Source organism: Loxodonta africana, chromosome 25, assembly GCF_030014295.1.
Source record: "Loxodonta africana isolate mLoxAfr1 chromosome 25, mLoxAfr1.hap2, whole genome shotgun sequence".
Lineage (NCBI taxonomy): Eukaryota > Metazoa > Chordata > Mammalia > Proboscidea > Elephantidae > Loxodonta > Loxodonta africana.
Genome location: NC_087366.1, coordinates 52,858,694 through 52,883,167, shown reverse-complemented (window position 1 = coordinate 52,883,167; position 24,474 = coordinate 52,858,694). Strand labels below are relative to the sequence as shown.

The following is a 24,474-nucleotide window of genomic DNA, read 5'->3' as shown; positions in this document are numbered from 1 at the left end:
TAGCTAGGCTCTGATGTCCCCAACTCCTAAAGGGCTGCTCTTTTCACCAAACCTAAAATTGAGCTGGCCTCCCAAATAGCTGCCAGACCTGCTCAGTCTCTCTCCTCACCCTCCCACTTCTCTGCTTCGAACCTTCCAGGGGCTTCCCATTCCCCTAAGGGAAAGCATTTTGCTCCCTAACACAGGAGCCCCAGGCCTTTTACAATTTGGCCCTTCCTTACCTCTCCAGCCCCACCTCTCCCTCTGCCCACACCCTCCTCCTCCTCCAGCCTTCTCTCCACTTACCACATAGAACGACTCTGCATTCCCCAAGCCCACCACCTCTCTCTTCCTCCCTGGCTGGCCGCTCCTTGCTCCCCACTTGGCTGCCCTTTCCAGTCTGGGCTGGGTGCCCTGAGCCCCACCTCTGGCCTTGTGGTTGCCGGTTTACCAGTCCTCCTCTCCCACTGGGTTGGCGAGCATAGACAGCCCTGGCCCATCACAGGTCTTAATACATGTTTATTGAATGAAACAGGTTTGTAAATATTTCTTACAGGTGCCAAGCAGAAAATATTTATTTCACTTAATTCTCTCAAGTTTCATCCAGTCCACCTTGCCCCAAACCCTTTATGTGCCCGCTGGTGATTAGTTTTCATTTCCCATGGCCTCGAAGGACCAGACATGCTGGTGAGCTCTCAGCATGGCAGACTGGTGGGTCCTATTCAGGTGGCAAAGGAGCCCTGGTGGCCCAGTGGTTAAAGTGCCCAGCTGCTAACAGAAAGTTGGCAGTTCAAACCCACCAGCTGCTCCGTGGGAGAGAGATGTGGCTGGCAGTCTGCTTCTGTAAAGATTGTAGCCTTGGAAACCCTGTAGGGCACTTCTACTCTCTCCTGTAAAGTCGCTGTGAGTTGACTTGATAGCTATGGGTTTGGTTGATACAGGTGGCAACTCCCTGGGTGGTACAAGTGGTTAAGTGGTCAACTACTAGCAAAGGTTGGTGGTTCAGACCCACCCAGAGGTGCCTCAGGAGACAGTCCTGGTGATCTGCTTCTGAACGCCTTGGAAACCCTGCGGAGCAGCTCTACTCTGCATACACGAGGTCATCGAGAGACGGAAACAGCTCAGTGGCAACTAACAGCATTCGGGTGGCTGGTGCCGCTCCTCGCCACTTCAAACGGTGCAACATGGGTTTCCAGCCCAGAGCCGAGACAGCACACTGATGTCGTGTGCACTCTGCGTTAAGTTTTATGATTTCAACACCATCCTGCTCCGTGCCGCCTCTCTGACAAGCGACTGCTGCTCCCTGGGGCCGTCTGACCTGCTAGACCAGACATCTTCATGTGGACCTTTCCGTTTAGCACCTTGGAAGCGTACAGGCATTAACTTTTATGCTTTCCATCCAAAACGGACAATAAAATTAGGGAAGCAGGTTAGTACTCATCTTCGGGGTCGTCTGCAGAGGTGATCCGAAGCGTTCAGAGTCCTCGGGGAGACTTTGGAGGAGATCATTTAGAAAGGCCTCGCCTGGCCTCCACGTTCTTCCACGATACGGTGCTGCCTGTGCAGGGAATACCTGGAGACGGGGAGCTACTGGTTGCGGGGGGAAGCTGCCTTTCCCTGCTGGGCATGGAAGCAGGGAGCAAAGGAGTGGGAGAAGCAGCTGGACCTGGCAGGCTGTGGCCCACCAGCCTTGTCACTGGAATTCTGACCGTCCTGGGCCTGCTGTGCGGCCAGAGGCAAGGTATTTCTGCAGGAAGAGGGGGCAGCCTGTCGGTGTGCCAGCTGCTGGGACCGGTCTAATCAGGTGGGAAACATTCTATAGTTTCCAGACCAGCAAATCACAACCTCGCAGTTAAAAAAAGCTACATGGTCCTAAGTGTGAAGATGCCCTGTGACTTCCGCTGGGCTCCGGATGGGGGACAGTTGGCCAGAAAACTGCCGCCCTGCTGCAGCTCTCTGAAACAAACACCTGGGTAAACACCTCAGCCTGACCCTGCGGGACAGCCTTTGGGTCCTCAGCTGCATGTTCCTCGACACACTCCTGAAAGTATACCCTTTTCCCGAAAAAACAAAGCACTCTGGTTGGGGGTGGTTCTCCCTTACACCCCACGCCTCTATGGCCTCAATTCACAGTGCTGCCCAATTTGTTCTTGTACCTATTTTTTTCTGAGGTGACATGAGACAGTAATCAAGTTCAGTCATACCCAGAGAGCTTCGTGGGATCTTTAAAAGGAAAGAATGTCAGAATCATGACATGCTGGGAATATCACGAATGCCACGTAACCTCAAGTAACATCTGCCATCAAGTCAATGCCAACTCATGGCAACTCTATGTGTGTCAGAGTAGAACTGTGCCCCATAGGGTTTTCAATGGTGGATTTTTTAGGAGATTTCCAGGCCTTTCTTCTGAGTTGCCTGTAGGGGGACTGGAACCTCCAATATTCTAGCTAGCAGCTGAGCATGTTAACTGTTGGCACCACCCAGGGAATCTATAATAAAAAAAAGATGACCTTAAACAATTATGTGGGTGGACTCTGATGTGTCTATGAACTAAAGGGACTGAGGGGAAGACTCAGGAGCTTTGGTGAGACATCTGATGCAGCAAGGAAGCAGGCATTTTCTTCCTTCTGGAGTCCCTGGGTGGTGCAACAGTTAACACACTCAGGGGCTAACTGAATGGTTGGAGGTTCGAGTCCAGCCAGAGGTGTCTGAGAAGAAAGGCCTGGAAATTTACTTTCGAAAACTCCACCGTTGAAAGCCCTGTGAAGCACAGTTCTGCTCTGACACAGGGTTTCTCCATGAGTCCGCATCGACTCCACAGCAGCTGGTTGTGTTGTCCCTTCCTACCAGCCTCTGTGTTTAGGACAATGTCGTTGCTGATACCCTGACACATGTGGTATCTGTCTCCACAGGTGCCAGGGCTAGAGAGGTATCCTACGTCCCCCGGGCTGGCAGGTGAAGGGGCTGCCCCCTGCCTGCTGTCTACTTTGGAAGAGAGAACCTTTCCTAGAAGGAGAGGCTTGGCCCCAGAGACAGCCCACAAGCCTCCGTGGACCAGCCTAGGGGGAAATAAAGTACTTACCTGGTGGTATCTGAGACACCCAGATACCTCGGCTGTCAGTTCGTCCTACCGTGGTGCTCTGAGTGTTGCTGTGATGCTGGGAGCTATGCCACCACTATTTCAAATGCCACCAGGGTCACCCATGGTGTTCAGGTTTCCGCAGTTTCTAGATTAGGCAGACCAGGAAGAAAGGCCTGGCGGTCTACTGCCAAAAATCAGCCGATGAAAACCTTATGGATCACAACAAAATGCTGCCTAAAAGGCTTGCTTTGGGTTCTCGTCATCAGGAGGAATCAGTCGCTGGGAATGGACATACTGTTTGGTGAAGCCGAGGGCCAGTGATGGGGAGGGAGACCCCCAGTGAGATGGACTGACACAGTGGCTGCAATGAGGGACTCAAACACGCCTTCGGTGGTAAGGATGATGCAGGATCAGACAACGGTTCGTTTTGTTGTCCGTAAGGTCGCCATGGGTTGGAGTGGACTTGACGGCAACCAACAAGAGTATCTGAGACACAGCCTACATTTAGGGTGCATGTGAGGCAGAACAGGCGTGGAGTGGAGGGACGCAGAGACCTGGCAGGATAGGGGCCTGGGAAGGCTGGCTGGTGGAGGCTGGCCCACTGTGGACCTCGGTTTCCCATTACTTCCACCCGCCCACGCCGTCTTTCTGATCGTACCACATGATGGTTAACCACAAACACTTGTGAAAACCAAGCCCTTCTAACAGGCTTGTGTTACGAAGGTGTGTGGTGGCGGGGTGAGGCTCTCAATAAACGACTTAGAATCACTAAACCCCATTACCCACGTGCCCAGTATCACTGCCCAAGGGCAGCCGTGCCAGGCACTGTGCTTAGCACGTCCCACACAACAGCTTGCTGGGCCTCAGGTTCTTAATCCTACACTTTATTTCCACCTCCCAGGCTTGCTGTCACCACCTCCCCCTCCCTGCTCAGCTAGCTCCACTCCGCCAGCAAAGCCACGCTCTCTCGGCTGTCATTTTCTTTTCAATTTTTAATCAGTCTGTGTCAAGAAATAAAGCAGGACTTGATCAAGCTTCCAGCTCTCATGGCTCTATCAGCATAGCAATTTTATGGATTGGAGCTTTGTTTACACTTGTCTAAAACCCAGAGGACGAAAGGAAGCAACTCCACAGATCAACACGTATTTGAAGAGACACTTCAGGACTGTGGATACAGGCAGTCTCCGGATTACGAACCAGATTCGCCCCTAACAGTATGTTTAAGTCCAATTTATAGGTAAGTTGAAGCACATGCATACGGTTCTTATTCAGCCTTCCTTTAGCGCAAAGGAGCCCCGGGGGCACAATGGTTAAGAGCTGGCTGCTAAATCAAAATGTCGGCAGTTCGAATCCACCAGCTACTCCTTGGAAACCCTATGGAGCAGTTCTACTCTGTCCTATAGGGTCGCTGGTGGCACAGTGGTTAAAGAGCTCAGTTGCCAACCAAAAGGTCGGCGGTTTGAACCCACCAGCTGCTCCGTGGGAGAAAGAGGTGGCAGTCTCCTTCTGTAAAGATTTATAGCCTTGGAAGCCCTATGGGGCAATTCTACTCTGTCCTATAGGGTCACTATGAGTTGGAATCGGCAGGACAGCAGTAAGTTTGGTTTGGTCTAGTGTAAGAAAAGGCTCGAAGGCTTTTCAATGATTTAAAAACTGCAGGGCAGCAAGTGGAAGTTAACTGTGATGAAGACTTTGTTTCCAGTAGGGGTTGGTTCCATCGTTTCCAAGTGAGGGCAAATTTATATAACATTAAAGGGCAAGTTGTTTATAAGCCGGATGCTCATAACCCGGGATTTACTGTGTTTTTTTATCAATCGTTTTCTTAGAAATAACCTCCACTGGGCACCACAAGCCAAAAAAAAGACCAGTTGCCACAGAATTAACTCCAACTCATGGTGACCCCATGTGTGTCAGAGTAGAGCTGTGCTCTACAGGGTTTTCAATGGCTGATTTTTCACAAGTAGATTGCCAGGTCTTTCTTCCAGCGCACCTTTAGGTGGATTCAAACCTCCAACCTTTCCATTAGTAGTCAAGTGCTTAACTGTGTACCACCCAGGGATTCCACTGGACACCATGAGACCAGCCCAAGAGGATAGTAGGATTGGCAGGTGGGTAAGACGGCCAAAGGCCCCTGAAGCAGGAGGGGAGCGCTGCCTGCGGGCTGGGAGGCCAGCTTCCTGACTTTGCCGGACAAAATGAAAGGAGGGAAAACAAAAAACCCAACCTCCTGCTTTACCCGGAAGCAGAGGATATTTGCAGAAATTATTTCTGTTTTGGAAAATAAAAGTGTGGCTAAGTTTGGGGAGGGGTACCAATATTAACAGTTACCTGGAGAGGGACTCACGACTGAGATAAACTGCTAAGTGAATCTTTGTGAGATGCTGAAACAAAACATCGCCTTGGTAACTTTCTCCACCGTAAGATAATGTATTTGCACACGTTCTGACCGTTTGAAAAGTAACAGGGTTTATCCAATGCCATGGACCCAGGTAACAGACCATGAATACAAATACTGATGACATGTCACCGAGGACAGAACAGAGTACATCGACTCTACTTTTTGAAGAAAGTTCCAGAAAGCAGAGTCAGCCTGAGTCCTTCCATTTCCACTGGAACTGCCACATCCTGCTCTAGTCTTGAGTGGAGTTGTTCAGACCTGGGAAGATTGTCCACAAAGTTACACAAGAACCTTCCCCGTGGGGAACCTGCCCCTTCCTGCGAGGGCAAGGGGGCCCGACTGCCCTTTCGGCAGCTCAACACAAAGCCTCTGCAGAGGTGGAGCCATCCTAACTTGTAGCCCAGAGACAGCTTTAAGCAGATTTTAGAAGCAAATTTACACAATGTGACATGCTTTCAAGGAGGCAGGTAGTACTCATAACATAATCAGTGGGATGTGGAATTCAGTGGGATGTGGATGGAATGGTCCCATGTCCCGCAGCACGGAGACACGCTAACGCCTTCATCCAGGGCCGGGCTGGGGGTTTCCCCTCTGCCCTTTCTTCCCCATCCTTCTCGCAAGTCCTCGAGTCTCTTTGAAAGCGCTGCCGCTGCCGTCTGTCAGCCTCACGGCTGAGTCCGAGATGTACGTGTGGATCACTGTCACCATGGAGATAAGTTAGAGAACGTCCCCCGCCCCCCAGCTCTGTCCTGTCACCTCACTCCACAGTACAAGGTTCCCGTCTCCGGGGGTGGGGTGGGCAGGAGAATCATCAGCATTTTGCCTGGTCAAGGGTCTTCTTCCATCAGAGGGATCTCTGTAAAACAAGCGGTGGTCACTGGCTTAGTGGACTGAGACCCAATGGGAATCATCTGGAGTTACGAGCCCCACTAAAACATCTATAAACCAAACACATTGCCGTCAAGTTGACTCTGACTCACAGCGACCCCATGTGTGTCGGAGTAGAACGGCTGCACGGAGTCTGCTTTGCAGCAATCATTACGGAAGTGGATGGCCAGGCCCTTCTTCCAAGGTGCCACTGGGTGGGTTTGAACCACCAGCCTTTAGGACAGTAGTTGCGTCACCAGGAACCTAAGATAGATATCTACAATTCCTGAAATTAATGAGGACGTGAAGAAAACGTTAAGTTCCACATATCTGTTAATAATCAAATAAACCATCCTCCCATACAACATGTGGGACTGGAAAACCAGTCATCTACCCAGTTCATAAAAAACAAGGTCTTAGGTTTCAACCTTCTGCCTTAATGGCCATACAAACCAACAGGTCACAAAACGCAAGAACAGAGAAGCAGCGCTGCAGAAAACGGGGTCGGGGAAGAACCAGGAGTTAGTGCCCCCATTTGTAAAGTGGGGCTGGTGCTTCCCTCGCCCGGGAAACAGAGCTCTAATTACTCCAATGTATTTTCCCACTTCACTGGAAGCTACAGTCTGCCTTTCCTTGCCACAGGAGCACATTCGCCTTTTACTTCCCATCTGGTAAAGATAACTTAGATGCACACAGACGTCCTCAGGGGACGGGGCGACTGGGGCCACGGCTGGGCCCCGGTGCAGCATCTGGACTTTCTCTCCTTGCCTCTGTGTGCTTTTCCGGCCCGAAGCTCCCCATGCACAAGTCCTGACCAATTAAGGCAGGCAGGAGAGAAACACTCTGGATCACATGGAAGCTACAGAAACAAGGTGCCAGCCTCGCTGGCCTTTCTACTCTGGGTAGCTTGGCACCCTTTGGTGTCTCCTGAAATTTCAGCTAATGGGCTCATTACTTGTGAGATGATGATCACCCTTTATAGTAATTTGCCCTGCCAATGGCCTCTACTTGGAGCGAGACAAAGAAGCAATTTAAGCTGAGTGTGAGGGGAGCAGATTGATTTGGCTCTGTGCTGGTGGTGTGGGAGGGGCTGCACATTGTCAGAGCTGGGTGCAGGGACTGTGCTGGGCGCTGCAGTGTCTGCAAGAGGGCTCAGGCCTGGGGTCCACACTCACCATCTGCGATGTCGATGCCTGGGCTGGTGGATGCCACCTCCCCCGCCGTGCCTGCCATCATATCGGGGTTGCCCGAAGTGGGCTGGGCCCCACCCTGGCCCAAAGGAGGTGAATATAGACTCTGCAGCAACTCAGAGGAGCCCGAGGCGCTGTCACAGGTTTCTGACTCCCCTGGGGCCGTGTCCATGTCTGCTGAGCCAGGGTATGCTGGAGGGCTCTGGTCGTCCACGGGTAAGGGGCAGCCCTGGCCCATAGAGGCCAGGTACCCGGGGCCTAAGGCACTCAGCCCGCCGCTCACAGCCTCGTCGTAGGTCGGGAGCATGACAGGCACGCCATCCACCACCACGAAGTCGGGGTCGCTGCTGGAGCTCCTGGGAGGTCCCCTACGGCAGAGGAAAGCAGCCCCAACATGTCAGACACCTGCCAGGAACAGAGGCTAGTGCTCCCCAGCTCGGCTGGAGTCCTCAGGGCACACAACGGGCAGGGAAGGCCTGCAGGGATGTGGGCGTGGGGGAGCACCAGCCCCCCTCAGGGCCCTCCTCTGGCAGGTGGTGGCCACACTCCAGGGAGCAGAGCTGTGACTGCTCCTCTCCCTGCAACTCGTCCCTGCTGCCCCTGGACTCTGCTACCTTCTCATTCTTCCCTCCTCCCCCCTCTAATCTCTGGGCTTGGCCTGATGGCCATACACAGGTGGGCAAAGGGGCCACGCGGCCCATTCCAACACAGCACCCCAACGAGTGTCTGCAATGTCTCGAGGGAGGGCTGACAGACTGTTGAAAGTAGAGGTTACTGTGGTCTCTAAGTGCCCACAAGGCTCGCCCCCCCGTGCTGGCTTCCTTGTTGTTTTCTCCTATAGCGTAAGTCTCTTAATTTCCAGTCAAGACAGAACAACAACAAAGGAAAGCTCTCCACGCCATCTGACAGAGGGACCTCGGCTGCCTCGTTCAGGTCATGTGGGCCCGCCTCCACCTCCCTACTCAGCAACCATTTCAATCTAAAGCTAAGCCTGTGCTGGTCCCTGGGTGGTGCAAATGCACTCAGCTGCTGATGGAAAGGCTGGGGGTTCGAGTTCACCCAGGGGTGCCTCAAAACAAAGGCCTGGTGATCTACTTCTGAAAAACCAACCATTGAAAACCCTATGGAGCACAGTTCTACTCTGACACACACAGGGTCACCATGAGGCAGAATCGACTTGGCGGCAGCTGGTAATGCCTGCCTGACTGGTAGAAGGACCCCAGAGGGCGGCTGAGAAGTCAGTCTGTTACCCTCCGGAGGCGTCCCTTTATGTGGAGCACCAGCACCCTCCTGGCCTTACCACCTGGCATCTTGTCACCTGCTGGATTTGAGCCCAAGTGTGTCTGAAGCCAAAGCCCAGGCTCCATCCAATGCCACACTCTGCTCCCAGCCCCCCTAAAGGACCCCAGAGTGGCTAACAAGCAGTACTAGGCTTGGTTTCTTATTTCCTCTGCAGGGGACTGGTGCTGAGTGATGCCGCCAAAAGGTAAAGTCGCAGGAAGAGAAGAAAGCCTGGGGGCAGATTCTGAATCACTGAGCACCAGCGGAAGTGGCTCCAGAGCTTGAGGAACGCAACATGTGCGCTCCGACATCTGAGGTGGAGATAAGCATCGACCTTGCCGCTCTCTAACACCTGAAGGACAGTCTCAAGTCCACTGACTTTTGAAAATGTCTTTCAAAGGCTTAGGGGCTTTTTTTATTATTATTATTTTTATTGTGCTTTAAGTGAAAGTTTACAAATCAAGTCAGTCTCTCATACAAAAATTTATATACACCTTGCTATATACTCCTAGTTGCTCTCCCCCTAATGAGACAGCACACTCCTTCCCTCCACCCTCTATTTTCCTGTCCATTTGGCCAGCTTCTGTCCCCCTCTGCCTTCTCATCTCCCCTTCAGACAGGAGCTGCCCACATAGTCTCATGTATCTACTTGATCCAAGAAGCTCACTCCTCACAATTATCATTTTCTATCCCGTAGTCCAGTCCAATCCCTGTCTGAAGAGTTGGCTTTGGGAATGGTTCCTGTCTTGGGCTAACAGAAGGTCTAGGGACCATGACCTCCAGGGTCCTTCTAGTCTCAGTCAGACCATTAAGTCTGGTGTTTTTATGAGAATATGGGGTCTGCATCCCACTGCTCTCCTGGTCCCTCAGGAGTTCTCTGTTGTGTTCTGGTGGGGGCTCCTTGTCCCACCATTCTTAGAGGTTACCAAGAGAGGGAGGGGAGACCCCCAAAGCCCATGCAGCCCAGAAGGCAGGAGGCATGAGGGAAGAAGAGGCTGGGAATCTCTGCAGCTGAGCTCCTTCTGAACCAGACTTCTCTCACTTCCTCAGCTCTCCACCAATAGCCAATCCTGAAAGGATCCTCGAGACGCTAAGCTGAGTCCCTTCCTCCTCTGGTCGCCCCATCATCTCAGGTCAGCCCCCTTTTCTCACTTAGGACATCCCGCCTCTTCACCATTCCCCAAGCGTCCAGGCCAGGGCAGCCAGACGGCTCTCCTCCGCATTTCTCACCCTCACAAGCCCAGGCCGTGGCTTTCCCACGACCCGGTGGCTTCTCCTCTATTACATCCCAACCATCATGTCAGCTCCCACACACCCACTCACCAAGCTCCAGTGTCTACTCTCGTGGGACCTGGAGGGAAAAAAAAAATTCTTGGCTTGTCCTTGAGAATCTTATTATCTATTTGGATGTTGTTGTCATTGTTAGCTGCTGTCAAGTTGATTCTGACTCATGGCGACCCCATGTATTACAGAGTTAAACTGCTCCATAGGGTTTTCTTGGCTATAATCTTAATGGAAGTAGGTCGCCAGGCCTTTCTTCCATGGTACTGCTGGGTCGATTCGAACTGCCGTTTAGGTTACCAGTTGAGGATACATGAGACCAACTTTTCCAAAACAAAAAGAGACTGATATAAGATGGAATATACTCGAGGAGTAAAAATCAAGTGAAAGAGTTTTGAGAACATTTAAAAAAACATCTTAATATTTAGTCAATATTCTGGAAACTTTTCTTCCAATCATATGTAGAAAAATAGCCATATGGACCCCTGAAAGGCCTCCAAAACCCCATACCAAACCCACCGCTATTGAGTCAATTCCAACTCCTGGCAGCCCTGTAGGACAGAGTAGAATGGCCCCACAGGGTTTCCAAAGCTGTAAATCTTTACGGAAGCAGACCGTCACCACTTTCTCCCACAGAGAGGCTGGTGGGTTTGAACTGCGCACCTTTTGGTAAGCAGCCGAGCGCTTAAGCACTGCTCCTTGAAAGTACTCCAATGCACTACACATCACAGCCGTGCCGTTTAGCCTTCTCTTTGCAATTCTTAAGCTGTCTTTAGATACTGTCGTTGCTCGGTGACGGAACACAGTTTCTCGATTTAATAAATAATAAAGCTGCGGACTGGGAAAGTAGGTGGCAGGCCTGAGAGGAATGGAGCTTCCGGCACCTCAGCAAGGGCTCGGCCAAGGCCCCAGGGCAGCACTGACACGGGCCTGGTCAGGAGCAAAGGTGGCCCCCACTCCTAGCAAAGTTTTCATGGGTGGGAGAGTGAGGTGTCTTTGGGTTGCAAGGATGGGGGCCTCTGCTGCTAGGCAGGGAAAGTCGCTAAGCAAGGGGGACCGCTGTGGGAACCAGGAGGCTATGAGGGAGGGTGGGCGGAAGCAGGGGCGGATTAACCAGCCAGCATGGTATGCACTGGCTTGCACTGAGCAAGGTACACACGGGCTTAATTGTATTTACTTGCTAATCCGCGGTGAGCAATTTCTCCTGGGTTTCCCCACGTCGTTGATGTGGTAGGGGACAGTGAAATTGTATGCTGCAGACTGGTGAGAGGGCACAATCGGGCTGTGCCTACCTTGCTTGTTGGGTAACCCAGCCCTGGGTGCAGGCTGTCTCCAGCACCTCCACCCCGTTTCCTCACTCCTAACCTCTGGGAGCTGCACGAGACACAACTAGATCTTCCTGGAGGGAAGACAGTGAAGGTAGTAATTGTTATTCGTTTGTAAAAGGCAGCTCGTGTCAGAGACACCCAGCCAGTGTTCTGTGAAGTTTTGGTCTTCCAACCTCATATTCACAAAGCTCTTCCTTTGCTTTCTAACTTGTTTCCACCTCCAGGAACAGTGTCTGCCCGCAGTGGTGTGGGGTGACGGTTTTGTGTTCACAGGGTTCCCGGCTGCTGTCAGAGCTGGGGGAGAAGGGCCCAGGCTTCTCCATGATGGGGCCAAACCTGCCTGTGTGAGGGTTCAGCAGCTCCTGCTTTGTGCTGGTGACCGTGAAGACACCAACCACAGACAGTCCGTGCGGCCAGGAGGCTCGAGAGCAGCCCTCTGAATGTCCCACGTTCAGATCCTAGTTCAAGGTGCATGCGCAGTGCCCCATCCCAAAGCCTTCCTTCCTTCCAGAGAACTCCCACGGTGTGTCATTTCTGAGCCTCTGCCATGGCCCACACCTCTACCTGGTATTCTGAGAGCTTTTGTGAACTGTCTTGTTCTCCCTGGGGGCTGTCAGCTTGTTGGAGCATAACCGCAGGGCACAGGCGAGGAGAGATGATGGGAACGGTGCCCCATGGCAGGGCGGTGCCCAGCCCGCAGCCCTGACTCTGTGCTCCCCTCTATACCCCACAACGCCTGCCCCAAGAACGAGATATGGACGGAAGCAGAGAGGGAGAAAGGCGAGAAGTGAGGTCTGTCTCCAGATTGGTGCTTGGCCCCCAGACACTTTAGCATCCCAGGAAAGTGGTTGCAGTTCTCTCTCCTACTCCCCCTTAAAGCTACCAGTTGAGTCGATTCCAACTCATGGCAACTTTATGTGTGTCAGAACAGAACTGTGCTCCGTAGGGTTTTTAGTGGCTGATTTTTTGGAAGCAGATTGCCAGGCCTTTCTTCTGAGGGGCCTCTGGGTGGATTCAAACCTCCAACCTTTTGGTTAGCAGCCAAGTGCTTGACTGTCTGTGCCACCCAGTAGTCCATTCCCCCCTTTAATCAAATCTGCACCTTCTCTCTTTGCTGCTCAAAGTGGCTGCAAGGAGACTGACCGGATCAGACGTAGGGCATCAAGGCCCAGCACTGACCTGGGGGGAAAGTGGGCCTTGAACTTGGTCTGGAACATCCTGGCCAGGATGACAAGCAGCAGCACCAGCAGCACACTGGTCGCTGTGAATGCCACGATCTTCCACGTGGTCAGGAGGGTCTCGTGGGTGCTGGGCCATGTTTGCTCTGTGAGAAAGAGAACAAAGCTGCATGTGAGGCTCGCAGACCGTGGTGGGAAGCGCACTGGCTCCCCATGTGCTTGTTTGCTGGGTTGATCTGGCGAGCTGAGATGCCCCCAGCACCCAGCCTCGACCCCAGGGCTGGCAGAGGTGCCATGTGCGTGAGCTGGCATACGTGACATCACGTTCGGATCCACACTGTGCTAAAACCCGTCCCCAGGGTGGGCTCTGCCTGCAAGTTCCCATTGCAGACCTGGTATGAGCCTGGAGTGGGGAAGGGGATGATGGGGGTCCCTCTCTCCTGCAGAAAGGTTATTCTGAAATGGATCAAGGGTGGGGGGACAGAGGCTGGGCCACAGACCTTTATGAGTGTTCTGGGGTATGTCAGTGGTTGGGGTGAAGCATGGGAGGGACAGAAGGTCACGTAGACATGCCTGCTCTGTGCTACTCTCCCCTGCCTCCCTACCTCTGCCAGGTAAGGGAAGCAAGAGTGGACCCTCTTGGCACAAGCCACCCTGTCTCTTGAACTTCTTCTTCCATTGAGGCTGCCTCCTCCCTCTCCCCACATCTCGCTCATAGCCTCACTCTTAGACAACCTTCACTCTCTCCCCTCATTTGTTAATATTACCATTTTTACGCCTAGGGATACCCTGAGCTAATAAACGCTTTTCTCCATGTGCTGTGTCCAGGGCAGGGGAACGTGTGTAGCCATCCCCACAGCTCAGGGCAGGTGGCTGTGGCCACAGCCTGGAAGATGCTGGAGAGAGCGGGCAGGACCAGGGAAGGCAGCAGACGGTGAGGGCAGGCTAGTAACCAGTGGGACGAGGCTGTGAGGCTGGTTTGCGAGTAATTTGCTATTAACTGTAAATCACCAAAGTTTGCAAATGCCTGCATTTTTATAAGTGAGAGCAGGATTTCCCCCACAATAATATCGTTTGTATTGTGAAGTGCTTCGTTGAGTAGACAAGAAAGGTGGGTTGGGTGTAGCGTGAGTCCTGGGCATTGTGCATAATTCTGGTCACATCCATGGGCCTGTGTCCTGCATAAGTAAGGCATGCCTTTTGCAAGTGGAGGGAAAAAGGTTGGTGGGTAACGGCATGGACAGAGGTTGGTAGAAGTCTAGGTATTCTGTTCAGAGGGTCAGGGTTTTCACTGGGAATGGACAGGCCAATACTCCAGCCTGCTGAACAGGGCCTAGCATCATCCAGCCCAGAGATCAACACCAGCCACGTATGTCCACAAGACTCGTTCTCGAGATCCTGTTCCTAACACCGCGTGGGGGCAGGGAGGGCTGGAGCGCAGACCATGGTGTGCGGTCTGAACTTGGACGTCCTGTCCAAGGAGGATGGCGTTTCCCCCAAGGCGAGGCCTCTGGATTTGCTCACCTGTCTTGATGCAGTAGACTTGGTAGGAAGGGAACCACTCTCCATACTGGCAGGTGATGTACTTGTAGTCACTGGTGAGGCTGTAACCAGGGTCACAGTAGAACTCCACCACCGTGCCGTGGTTGTACCGCTCACAAGGCCGAGGATGGCAGACGAAATCTCCGTGACTCACCATAGGAGGGAGCGGACAAACTTGGGCAGTGGGGGAGAATAAATGTTTGAGAACCACATGCTTATTCTGCCTGGAGCCCTCCAGATACAGACATGCCTAGCAGTCACCGCTCCTTAAAGAGGTGCGGATCCATTCATCACAGACTACTGAGTCATACTAGAGACAGGCCGCTCTATTGTATTTTCCTATGAAGTCAAACGGAAGCCTATTATACTATTCCCAGCATGCGTGGCTCTCACTCGGTGCTGTAAAGTACATCATAGAAGAGAGGCTTGTTTTACAATGCAGAGTATGCCTCTTTAATAGATATTTATAGTAAGTGACTCTACTAATAATGTATGCTATTATGTGCCAGCCAACCTAGTAAATAAAATGAAGATATTTATGGACAAAATCTTTACCAAAAGGAACAGCTATCCCAAATCTGTGTCTGTGACTACGGTAGTAATTTGGGACTGTTCAAATCACTGGGAAGTGATTTGGGGCTTGGCTAGTGACCAGCATGGAGCGATTCTTCTGACCTGATGTAGGAGGGGTGGGCAATGGGTGGATAGTTAGGGGTCTTGGGTGCTAGGCTTGGTTCTGCCACCAAGCCACTGTGTAACCTTAAGCAAGTCACTAAGCTCATTGAGCCTCGCTTGTCTCCTCTGTAAAATGGAAGCTTATTTTACCCTGGATGATGTTGTAGGGTTTTTCTGACACTAATATCCTATGATTTTGGGGGAAGAAAAAATGTTTTTAGTTTCCTATCTTGAGGGCCCACTCTGGGCTGTGAGGAAGAAGGGTTCCATCTCTAAGAGCAGAAAGATGGCCTCAGTGGTGTTAGGTACATTCACTCCAGGCCACAAAGGGCCCTCTTTCCTGAAGAAGGACTTAGAAATACACAGCTCTAGTGCTTTAACATTCTTCGAGAAATAATCAAACCATGGGCTCTTCCAAGGCCGGCTTCAAACTCACACTTGTGGAAACCAATAAGAACCTCAACCAAAAATAAAAGAAGTTAACTTTTGAGCTCCTTTCTTGGGGGAGTTCAACACCCTAGCCACTGCAGACCATGGCATTGCCCTGAATGGGCTCATCCGTGCACATGTCTGAGTCCTTGTGGAGATCCACTGACCCCAAACAGGCCGCCAGAAGGCCACAGAGAAGCTGGCAGAGCTTGCTGTCAGTGGTCTGTGCCCACCGAGGCTAGGAAACAAGACGGGCCTCCCTCCCAGCAGGCCCGCGCTGATGGAGGCGCTCCAAGGCGGGAGGCAACGAGGCCCTTACAGACACTATCGCTAATCCTCCAAAAAGCCCTGCAACAGAGATACTGCTGGGTTTTTTTAGAGATGAAGAAGCAGAAACTCAGAGTTCAAGTTCTCCAGAAGCACCTGGAGGGGTGGCTAAGAGCTCAGGCATGCCTAGGCAGACCCAAGACGGAATTCTATCCACCAGCCGAGTGACCTGAGCAAGCCACTTCTTTTCTGAGCGTCAATGTCCTCACTGGTAAAGCAGGGGTCTTGAGGGTTGTTCTGAGGAGTGCTGGGAAGGGCTTAGCCCAGGGCCTGACAAGCTGTAAGCGGGTCCATTGGGGGACAACCAGACTGGGCCTGAGGACTCAGAGAGAGGGAACGAGGTAACTGCTTGTGCATGTGATGGAAAATGGTGACACCACCAAGGACAACGAGGGCCCCAGGGATGAGCAGCCACAGGAAACCACTGCCTCCCCAAGGCCGGGAGGACAAAGCGGTTCCAGGAACTGTATCCCTTGGCCGAAGACATCCCCTGCCCCAAAGTGAAGGCAGAATGGCAGAAGGCAGATTTAGATTCTGCTGTGAGAACCTGAATTATGTGCTTAACTGTGACAACCACCACCCCACTGGTCTCCAGGCTGACCCGGCTCCTCTGGCTGCCCGGGGGGGTGTGGAGGATATTATCTATGAGCGCCCCACGCCCAACGCTGCCCCCTGGAAGCATCTCTGGAAGAGGTGGCCGTGCCTGTGTTCAAGGCCCACGGGGCAGTAGGACTTTCTTGTTAGGCCCCCCAGGGCCACTGCAGGATTAGAACATGGCCAGGAGGACTGCTTCAAGGCTCAGACAGCAACAGGAGAGGTTGGAAGGGGCCCAGTAATGTATGCGAATCTGTTGTCAGCAGGTTTTTTTCTCACTTGGCCTGAAGGATAAAGGACTGTTCAAATCAATGCATTAGCCCTGAGGCCAATGGCCCCATGGTATGCTAAAAAACGACTGTAGTGTATAGGTCAATCCCTGAAGGAGGCAAAGGGAGCCAGCGCCATGTGGTGTGCGAAGGCCGCGCTGCAGGCTTTCCTTTATGTTCAAATCCCAGCTGCGATACTGAGGTGCTCCAGTGCCAGGCGCTCCAGGGCCAGGCAGCGTGTTTCACTTCTCTGGGTCTTACCTTCCTCATCTGCGTGATGGGGGAAAACAATTCCTAACTCCTAGGGTTGCTGGGGGAAACCCTGGTGAGGTAGTGGTTATTACGTCTGCTGACCAAAAGGCTGGGAGTTCAAATCCACCAGGTGCTCCTTGGAAACTCTATGGGGCAGTTCTACTCTGCCCTATAGGGTCGACTATGAGTTGGAATCAACTCAACGGCAACAAGTTTTTTTTTTTTTTTTCTTTGTAGGGCTGTTGGAGGGCCCTGGTGGCTCAGTGGTTAAACATTCGAATCCACCAGCTGCTCCTTGGCAATCCTATGGGGCAGTTCTACTCAGTCCTATAGGGTCGACCATGAGTGAGAATCGACTGAACGGCATCAGGTTTGTTTTTGTGGTTTAGGTTTGTCGTAAGGGTTAGAAGATGTATGTAAATAGCTTAACCAAAACACCAGGCACTTAACAGCCATTACTATTATTCCACCATCCGTTTGTCAGTTTGACATACTGTGGTGAGTGACATGTTGCTGTGATGCTGGGAACTCTGCCACTGGTATTTCAAACACCAGCAGGGTCAGCCACGGTGGACAGGTTTCAGGGGAGCTTCCAGGCTAAGACGGACTAGGAGGAAAAGCCTGGTGAAGTACTTCTAAAAATTGGTCAGTGAAAACCCTGTGTATCACAAAGAATATTGTCCAATATATTGCAGGAAGGTGAGCCCCCTAGGTTGGAAGGCCCTCAAAATACACAGTGGCCGACTGCAACAGTGGGCTCGAGCACACCAACGATGTGAGGATGATGCAGGACAGGGCAACGTTTCGTTGTGTTGTACACGGGGTTGCCATGAGTCACAGCTGACTCAACACCAATTAACAACAACATAGTATTATTGGTGCCAAAGCGGCTGAGTTCCCATGATGCCCCTTCTGTGCCGGGGAGCTGGAAGTCTCTTTATGAAATCGGGATGCCTGGACCGCGCTGGGGCCACGTTTTCTCAGAGGCCAGATAAAAACCATCCACGGCAGAGGCTTTAATGCCGAGGCTGTCATCATCGGCTTGTAATGGAGATGCATTTTCCCCCCAAGTGGAAACATTTATCTTCATACTTTGCAGAGCTTCTAATGATTGCACCTGGCAGACCGTTAGCTTTGCTGCCAGGCGAACCCCCGTTTCACCATCGGGGCAGAGGGTGGGGAGTGTTTCATTTAACTTGGAAGTAAACAACAAAAGTATAGCTAATTATAAAATTGGGGAAGCTTATTTAAAAACGACAGTGCAGGAACACCTCAGGCTCAGGGGACTTTCCACCTGCCAAGACAGCCTCTAACAATTGGGGCCAAACATAGTTCTGCCGCCCGTCTCCCCCGAGGGGCAGGCAGATCTGTACAGACAGGTGGACACGCGGAAACGGCGTGGCACTGCAACTCTACTCTTTTTTGTTTGTTTCTCACAATTTTCTAAATTACTAACCACAGTTATTAGTTTTGTGAGGCTTGAAGTCTGGGCATTCGGTGGTTCCTGGCAATGTAGCAAGGCTGTGCGGAGACGCGGCCAGAGACAGCAGTGATCACCCTCCCTCCAGCGCCTCACTTTGCTCCTTGTCTTATGATGGAGGGCGACGGTGCCTTTCAGATAAGCTGGAAGATCTACACCTATGCAAATGGTTACAGCGTACGTGTTTCCATCACACGCAGTCTCTCTTGGAATTTGACAGGGGTGGGCTAAGTTGTGGGGGTGAGGGGACAGGAAGATGGGGTGCAGGGCACTGGGAACCCCAGTCTGCCTTGTTGGCTACGAATGGCTTGAGCTGGAGCAGACATAGGAGTCAAAGCTGTGCTCGGACTGTAATTTCCCCGAGGAAGCCTGCCTACCAATCCGGCCTCCTCTCTCTGCTCCAGCAGGGCCTCTCCTCACCCCCTCTGGTGATTTCAGATTTCATTCCAGCACAAACACCAGCTCCTTCACTAAGCCACCCCGATCATCCAGTCAGGGAACTCGGAATCGCTGGGCTCTGTACACATGGCATGTGTTATACTTGTACAAATTCATAAACTCTGAGGGCAGCGGAGGTTCAGTGGTAGAATTCTCACCTTCCGTGTGGGAGAGCCAGGTTTGATTCCTGGCCAACACACCTCATGAGCACAGAGGTTATATTTAAAGCCTTGGGACTGGATTGGGCTCATCTAAGGAGACAGGGTCAAGAGAAAAGAGAAGGGGGTCCCAGCCCAAATCCTGAGAGAGTATAGGGGGAAAAGAGACTGGCATAGGAGGCATAGTGTGTCACGGAAGTCGAGAGAGGAGAATGTTTTGAGGAGGAAGGTGTGGTTCCTCTCAAGCTGAGAAAGATGGGACAGAAGAGTGACCATTGGATTTTTTTTTTTGAGGGAATAATTTTGTATTTTATTTTTAATTTTTTAAGTTGTACTTTAGATGAAGGTTTACAGAGCAACCTAGTTTTTCATTAAACAATTCATACGTATACTGTTTTGTGACACTGGTTGCCAACCCCACGGCATGTCAACACCCTCCCTTCTCAGCCTTGGGTTCCCCGTTGCCAGCTTTCCTGTCTTCTCATCCTTGCCCCGGGCTGGTGTGCCCATTTAGACTGCCAGGCCTTTCTTCCAAGGCACCTCTGGGTGAAACAGAACCTCCAACCTTTTGTTCAGCAGCTGAATGGGTTAACTATTTGCGTCACCCAGGGACTTCATACAGTTGGCACAAACAGGTGGATTAACCAGTAAGCAAGGTACACATGGGCTTGTGCTTACTTACAAATCTGTACTGCACAAATTGCAGTTTCCATCCCATCCTTGACGTGGTGAAAAACAGGCGAAACTGTGCACTACAGATTCGTAAGTAAGCACAGTAAGCCCGTGCAGCCTTGCTTATTGACTAATCCGTCCCTGGTGAGGAATAAATAACTGAGGGGAGACTGCCTTATAAAACAGCCAAGCACTCTCCAGGTGCTTGCCGCCGTTGTGACCAGCACTCACCCTCTCTGCCAGATTAACACTGCATTTGGGGAGCATCTTAATGCCTTGAGCCAGTGGCTCCTCAACGCTGGCTGAACAGTAAACCCACCTGGGGCGCTTTGTCTAATTGGTCTGGGATGACCCTGGGCATCACAGGTCTTAAAAGCTCCCCAGGTGATTCTAACCGATAGTCAGAGTTGAGAAGCACTGCCTGAGGTAGTTGTAAGAGAGTGGGAACAATGAAACTCCCTCTGTTCTGCAACTACAGGGGATGAATGACTTTCAACAGTCAGTGTTAGAATCAGGGCTAAGAAAGCATTCCTTCCAGTTCGAACCCCTGCTGAGAATTTGCATTTCCACCACAGATATACTGAATCAGGGTCTACAGTTTAACAAGATCCCAGGTGATTCTTATATACAATAAATTTTGAGACCCTCTGCTCTCCTAGTGTTCCTCAGAACTGGTCCCTAACCAGCAGCATTAGCATCACCTGGGAACTTTTTTAGAAATGCAAATCTGAACTGCTCTAAAGCTCTGGATGGAACTGAATTGTCAAGGTACTTGGTCTGGGTCTTCACGTCCACCAAAAAAAAAAAAACCCCGAACCAAACCTGTTACCTTTGCGTCAATTCTGACTCATGGTGACCCCAAGTGCCCCAGAGTAGAACTGTGCTCCACAGCGTTTTTACTGGCTGTGATCTTTAGGACGCAGATTGCCAGGCCCCAGGCCATTCTTCCAAGGAACTTCTGGTGGATACACACTGCCCATCTTTTGCTTAACCATCTGGGCCACCCAGGGACCCTGCACTTCCACCAGATCCTAGTTATCCCAGTGCTGTCCCATCAACTTCGGGATCAGCTGAGAGCTTATTGGAAATGCAAAACCTCAGGCCACGCCCAGACCAAGGGAATCCAACAGGTGACTGCAGCCAGATTCCCAGGTGATTCATGTGCAGTTACAGCTTGAGAAGAGCTGCCCCAGACCCTGAGAAAGCTCTGTCACTGGGCTCGGGGGTGTGAGGACACAAAGCTGGCAATGCAGAACCTCGGTCCCAGCTGGCCTTGAAGAACGGGGACGGGGGGGAAGCCAGTGATTCTGTGTACTGAATGCAACAGCACGGTCTCAGACACCCAGCGCGCTGCTCTGATAGGAACCAGGAGTGCAGGACTGTCCTGCTCCCACGTGCACAGAATCACCCATATCTCTGCCCTCAGGAGCTCTGCTGGCTTCTAGTAATCCCCCCTGCCACTGCACCCACTGTCCCAGGAATGTGGGAGGAACCCTCCGTGCTGAAGTCAGAGCTGTCTCCAAGGCTACATCTGAAACTTTGCTTTAGCTCGGGAAAAATCAATAAACATTATACAACACATTACATTTTCCACTTTTGTTGTAACAGCATGGAAGGCCGATAAACGCGTCTGCCAAAGGAAGCAAATGATGAGGCTGGGACGTCCCCTCGTTTCCTGGGCTGATGGAGCCTTGCATTGCCTTGCTCAGAGATGTGCTGACAGATTAAGTGTGAGATCAATATTACCAGATGGCCCAGAGGGAGGGCTGTGATGAGCCACCCGTCCCAGAGCCGCCACATTAGGGCATCCCTGCAGAAGGGCAGAAAGCATCGGATGACAACTGCAACCCCTGAGTGTAAAAAAATAGGGCTTCGTGTAAGAACCCTGGAGCCAGCCTGGCTCTGCAGATGTCGCCGTGAAGCCACAGAGGAGCAGGCAGGTGAGGAAGCAGGTGGACAACCGTGATTTCTGCCGACAGCCTTCTGCAGCAAGGATGGGCTGTGCCGAAATCAAACGCCGGTACGTGTTTCTGGTGCCGAGGAAGGTGCACCCATGGCTACCTCGAGCACAGCCTTCAAAGCACTCTAGTGTCAGTGAAATCTTTCCCAAAACATCATCCCTACAGCTGAAATTCCTGATGGAAATCAGGGCATGTTAATTTTTCAAAAAGGCACAAAAATAAAAGGTATGTGTGTCCCATACGGAGAAGCCCTGGTGATGCAGCAGCTAAGTGCTCTGCTGCTAACCAAAAGGTTGGCAATTTGAACCCACCAGCCACTCCAGGAGAAAGATGTGGCAGTCTACTTCCATAAAGATCTACAGCCTTGGAAACACTACGGGGCAGTTCTACTCTGTTTTTTTTTCTATAGGGTCGCTATGAGTCGGAGTCATCTCGACGGCAGTGGGTTTGGTTGGTCCCGTGAGACCACACAGGAAGCCCCGTAGTTAAGCATTTAGAGTAGTGTGTTCTGTCTCCCTCTGGAGCCAGCAGACTCTTCCACTGTCAGAGATGACACCAGAGTTGGCTGTTGCCAGTGTATCCTGGTGATTCTCAGACTATTCCTTCACAAACTAGAACAAGGTGTCACACTAATAAATTTAATGTACCAAATTTTCTGAACCTCTAATTTTTCTTGCATAATTTTTTTTTTTTTTGGTGTCTTCTCATTCTCATCTATTAGCAAGTCCTAGCAGATGAAGGAATAAATAATTGAGTAGTCAGTTAATAATGTTGTTGTTGGCTGCTGTCAAGTCAGTCCCCAACTCAGGGCAACCCCATGCACAATGGAAAAAATGCTTTCTGGTCCTGTGCCATCCCCATGTTCGTGCGATCAGGTATGGACCAAACCATCGTGATCCACAGGGTTTTCACTGGCTGATTTTCTGGAACAGATTGCCAGGCCTTTCTTCTTGGTCTGTCTTAATCTGGAGCCTCCGCTGAAACCTGCTCAGCATCACAGCAACATGCAAGCCTCCACCGACAGACAGGTGGTGGTTGCGCATGAGGTGCACTGGCTGAGAATCGAACCTGGGTCTCCCGCGTGGAAGGCGGAGTTAATCCTGTTAATAACAGTGGGAAGCAACTGGTCATGCTTTGTTACTAGCTGTGTGTGAGTGTGTGTGTGTGTGTGCGTGCAGGCATGCATGCTTGCAGGCATGGTCCTATAGCATACACAGAAAATAAGCATCTATGTTTTCTGGTAGTAAAATGGTTTCTGTTTTCTACAGTATAATCTTTTTCAGCATTATTGTTTTGCAAGGAAGCGTGCTATTCCATGGCAAGTACCATGCTTTTCTGGCACTTGGGCAACTTTGAGAACCCTTGGTTTAGAAGTTACGCACAGTGAAAGGAGAAGAAGAAAGAGGAAAGAGAACAGAGAAGGAGGAAGCATGAGAGTGAGAATGTGAGCAAGAGAGGAAAGACCCAGAAGAAAAAATCCGTGGATAAACGCACGATCACAGGAGCAGCTTCACGTAGCGCCAAGTACACTTTCCTGGGTTCAAATCCTGACCCAAACACTTACTAGCTCTCTAATCTCGGGCCTTTTACTTAACCTCTTTCTGGGCTTTAATTTCTATCATCTGTAAAACAAGAATAATAACACATAGCAGTGGGCTTATAAAAATTAGAAATATCTGTAAACCAGCAAACACAGCACCTGGCCCCAAAGTCGACATTCAACAAACAGTCGCTGTTGTTGTTAGTGGCCGTCAGTTGGCTCTCACGCACAGCGGCCTCAAGCCTAACAGGATGAAATGTTACCCAGCCCTGCAGCGTCTTCATGATCATTGGTATGTTTGAGTCCATTTTTGTGGCTATTCTGTTGATCCATCTCATTGAGCGTTTCCTCGTTTTCCTTGGCCCTCTGCATTACCAAATATGATGTCCTTTTCTAGTGATCAGTCTAAGACAGTTATCATTATTAGCTCTATTATGAGCCAATGAAATAAAATGCAAGCAGTAACTGCAACATTTACCAAGCACCTAGAGTGTGTGCAGCATACATACAATATTTCATTTAATCTGCTACCAATTCTGAAGAGTGGGTGTTGTTATTGCCTCATTTATACAGGCAAGGGAATTGAGGCCCAGAAGATGAAGTTATTTTTCCAAGGTCACCTGGGAAATAAACAGCAGAGCTGGGATTTCATCCTAAGTGATGCTGACTCCAAAGCTGTGCTCTTTCACCAAGCCCTGCCGTGGGGTTTTAAGCGCATGAGGGGAAGGGGTTGTAGGGTCACTCAGGGGGCTGATGTCACAGCAATGAGGATTTCTTTATCTACTAAGATGCATATTCTATACAGTGGGGTTAGAGTTTGGAAAAGCCCAGGGGCCTTTACAGACAAAGGAAAGGCCATCTGGGGCAGTCTGACAGACAGGGAAGGAGTGTTCCCATTTGGCTCAGTGGGCATGAGCAGGATGTCATGTACTGCGCCAAGGAGAGGCAAGCCCAGCAAAGAGCTGCGGGCAGAGACCAAGGGATGCTGGCTGACTGGGGTTACGGAAGCTTTGGAGACAGCTCTTCAATCTGGAAGCAAGAGGTAGAGCGCAGACAGAAGAGGAGTTGGCTTCTTCCCAAGCCAAGGCAGGAAGAGCAGGAGCCCAGCCTTGGTCAGCGAGGTGGAGGCCCAGCCCATGGGAAAGCAGCCAGCTGGAGAGGGGTAAGACAGAGGAGATTCTGGCTTCAAACTTGGCCAAGCTCCCTGGCTAATGTCAAAATGCCTCTCTGAAATATCTAGACAGTGGCGTCACCAGGGAGGCGCAGGGGGTGCGGACTACATTGGGTTAACACTGTCAGACGGGGTGATAGCAAAATGACTGTCTATAAAATTTCTGTGCAGTGTTTCAGCAGAAATTTATTATTTTTTATAAAAATATCCCTGTAGTTACTTGTGGTTAAGTGCTACGGCTGCTAACCAAAGGGTCGGCAGTTAGTATCCGCCAGGCGCTCCTTGGAAACTCTATGGGGCAGTTCTACTCCGTCCTATAGGGTTGCTATGAGTCGGAATCGACTCGATGGCACTGGAGTTTTTTTTTTTTAGTTACTTATAA

General features: G+C 51.1%; 1 protein-coding gene across 1 annotated transcript in view; it reads right to left on the bottom strand.

The window, feature by feature from the left end:
- Positions 1-2,937: 2,937 nt before the first annotated feature.
- SUSD4 (sushi domain containing 4) overlaps positions 2,938-24,474 on the bottom strand; it is a 165,291-nt gene continuing 143,754 nt past the window's right edge. Inside the window, exons 6-9 of the mRNA XM_064276853.1 lie at positions 14,109-14,300; positions 12,586-12,730; positions 7,502-7,884; positions 2,938-6,315 (exon numbers count right to left, since the gene is read on the bottom strand). Coding sequence (XP_064132923.1) covers positions 6,287-6,315; positions 7,502-7,884; positions 12,586-12,730; positions 14,109-14,300 — 749 coding nt within the window. The 3' untranslated portion in view covers positions 2,938-6,286. The remainder of the gene's footprint in view (positions 6,316-7,501; positions 7,885-12,585; positions 12,731-14,108; positions 14,301-24,474) is intronic.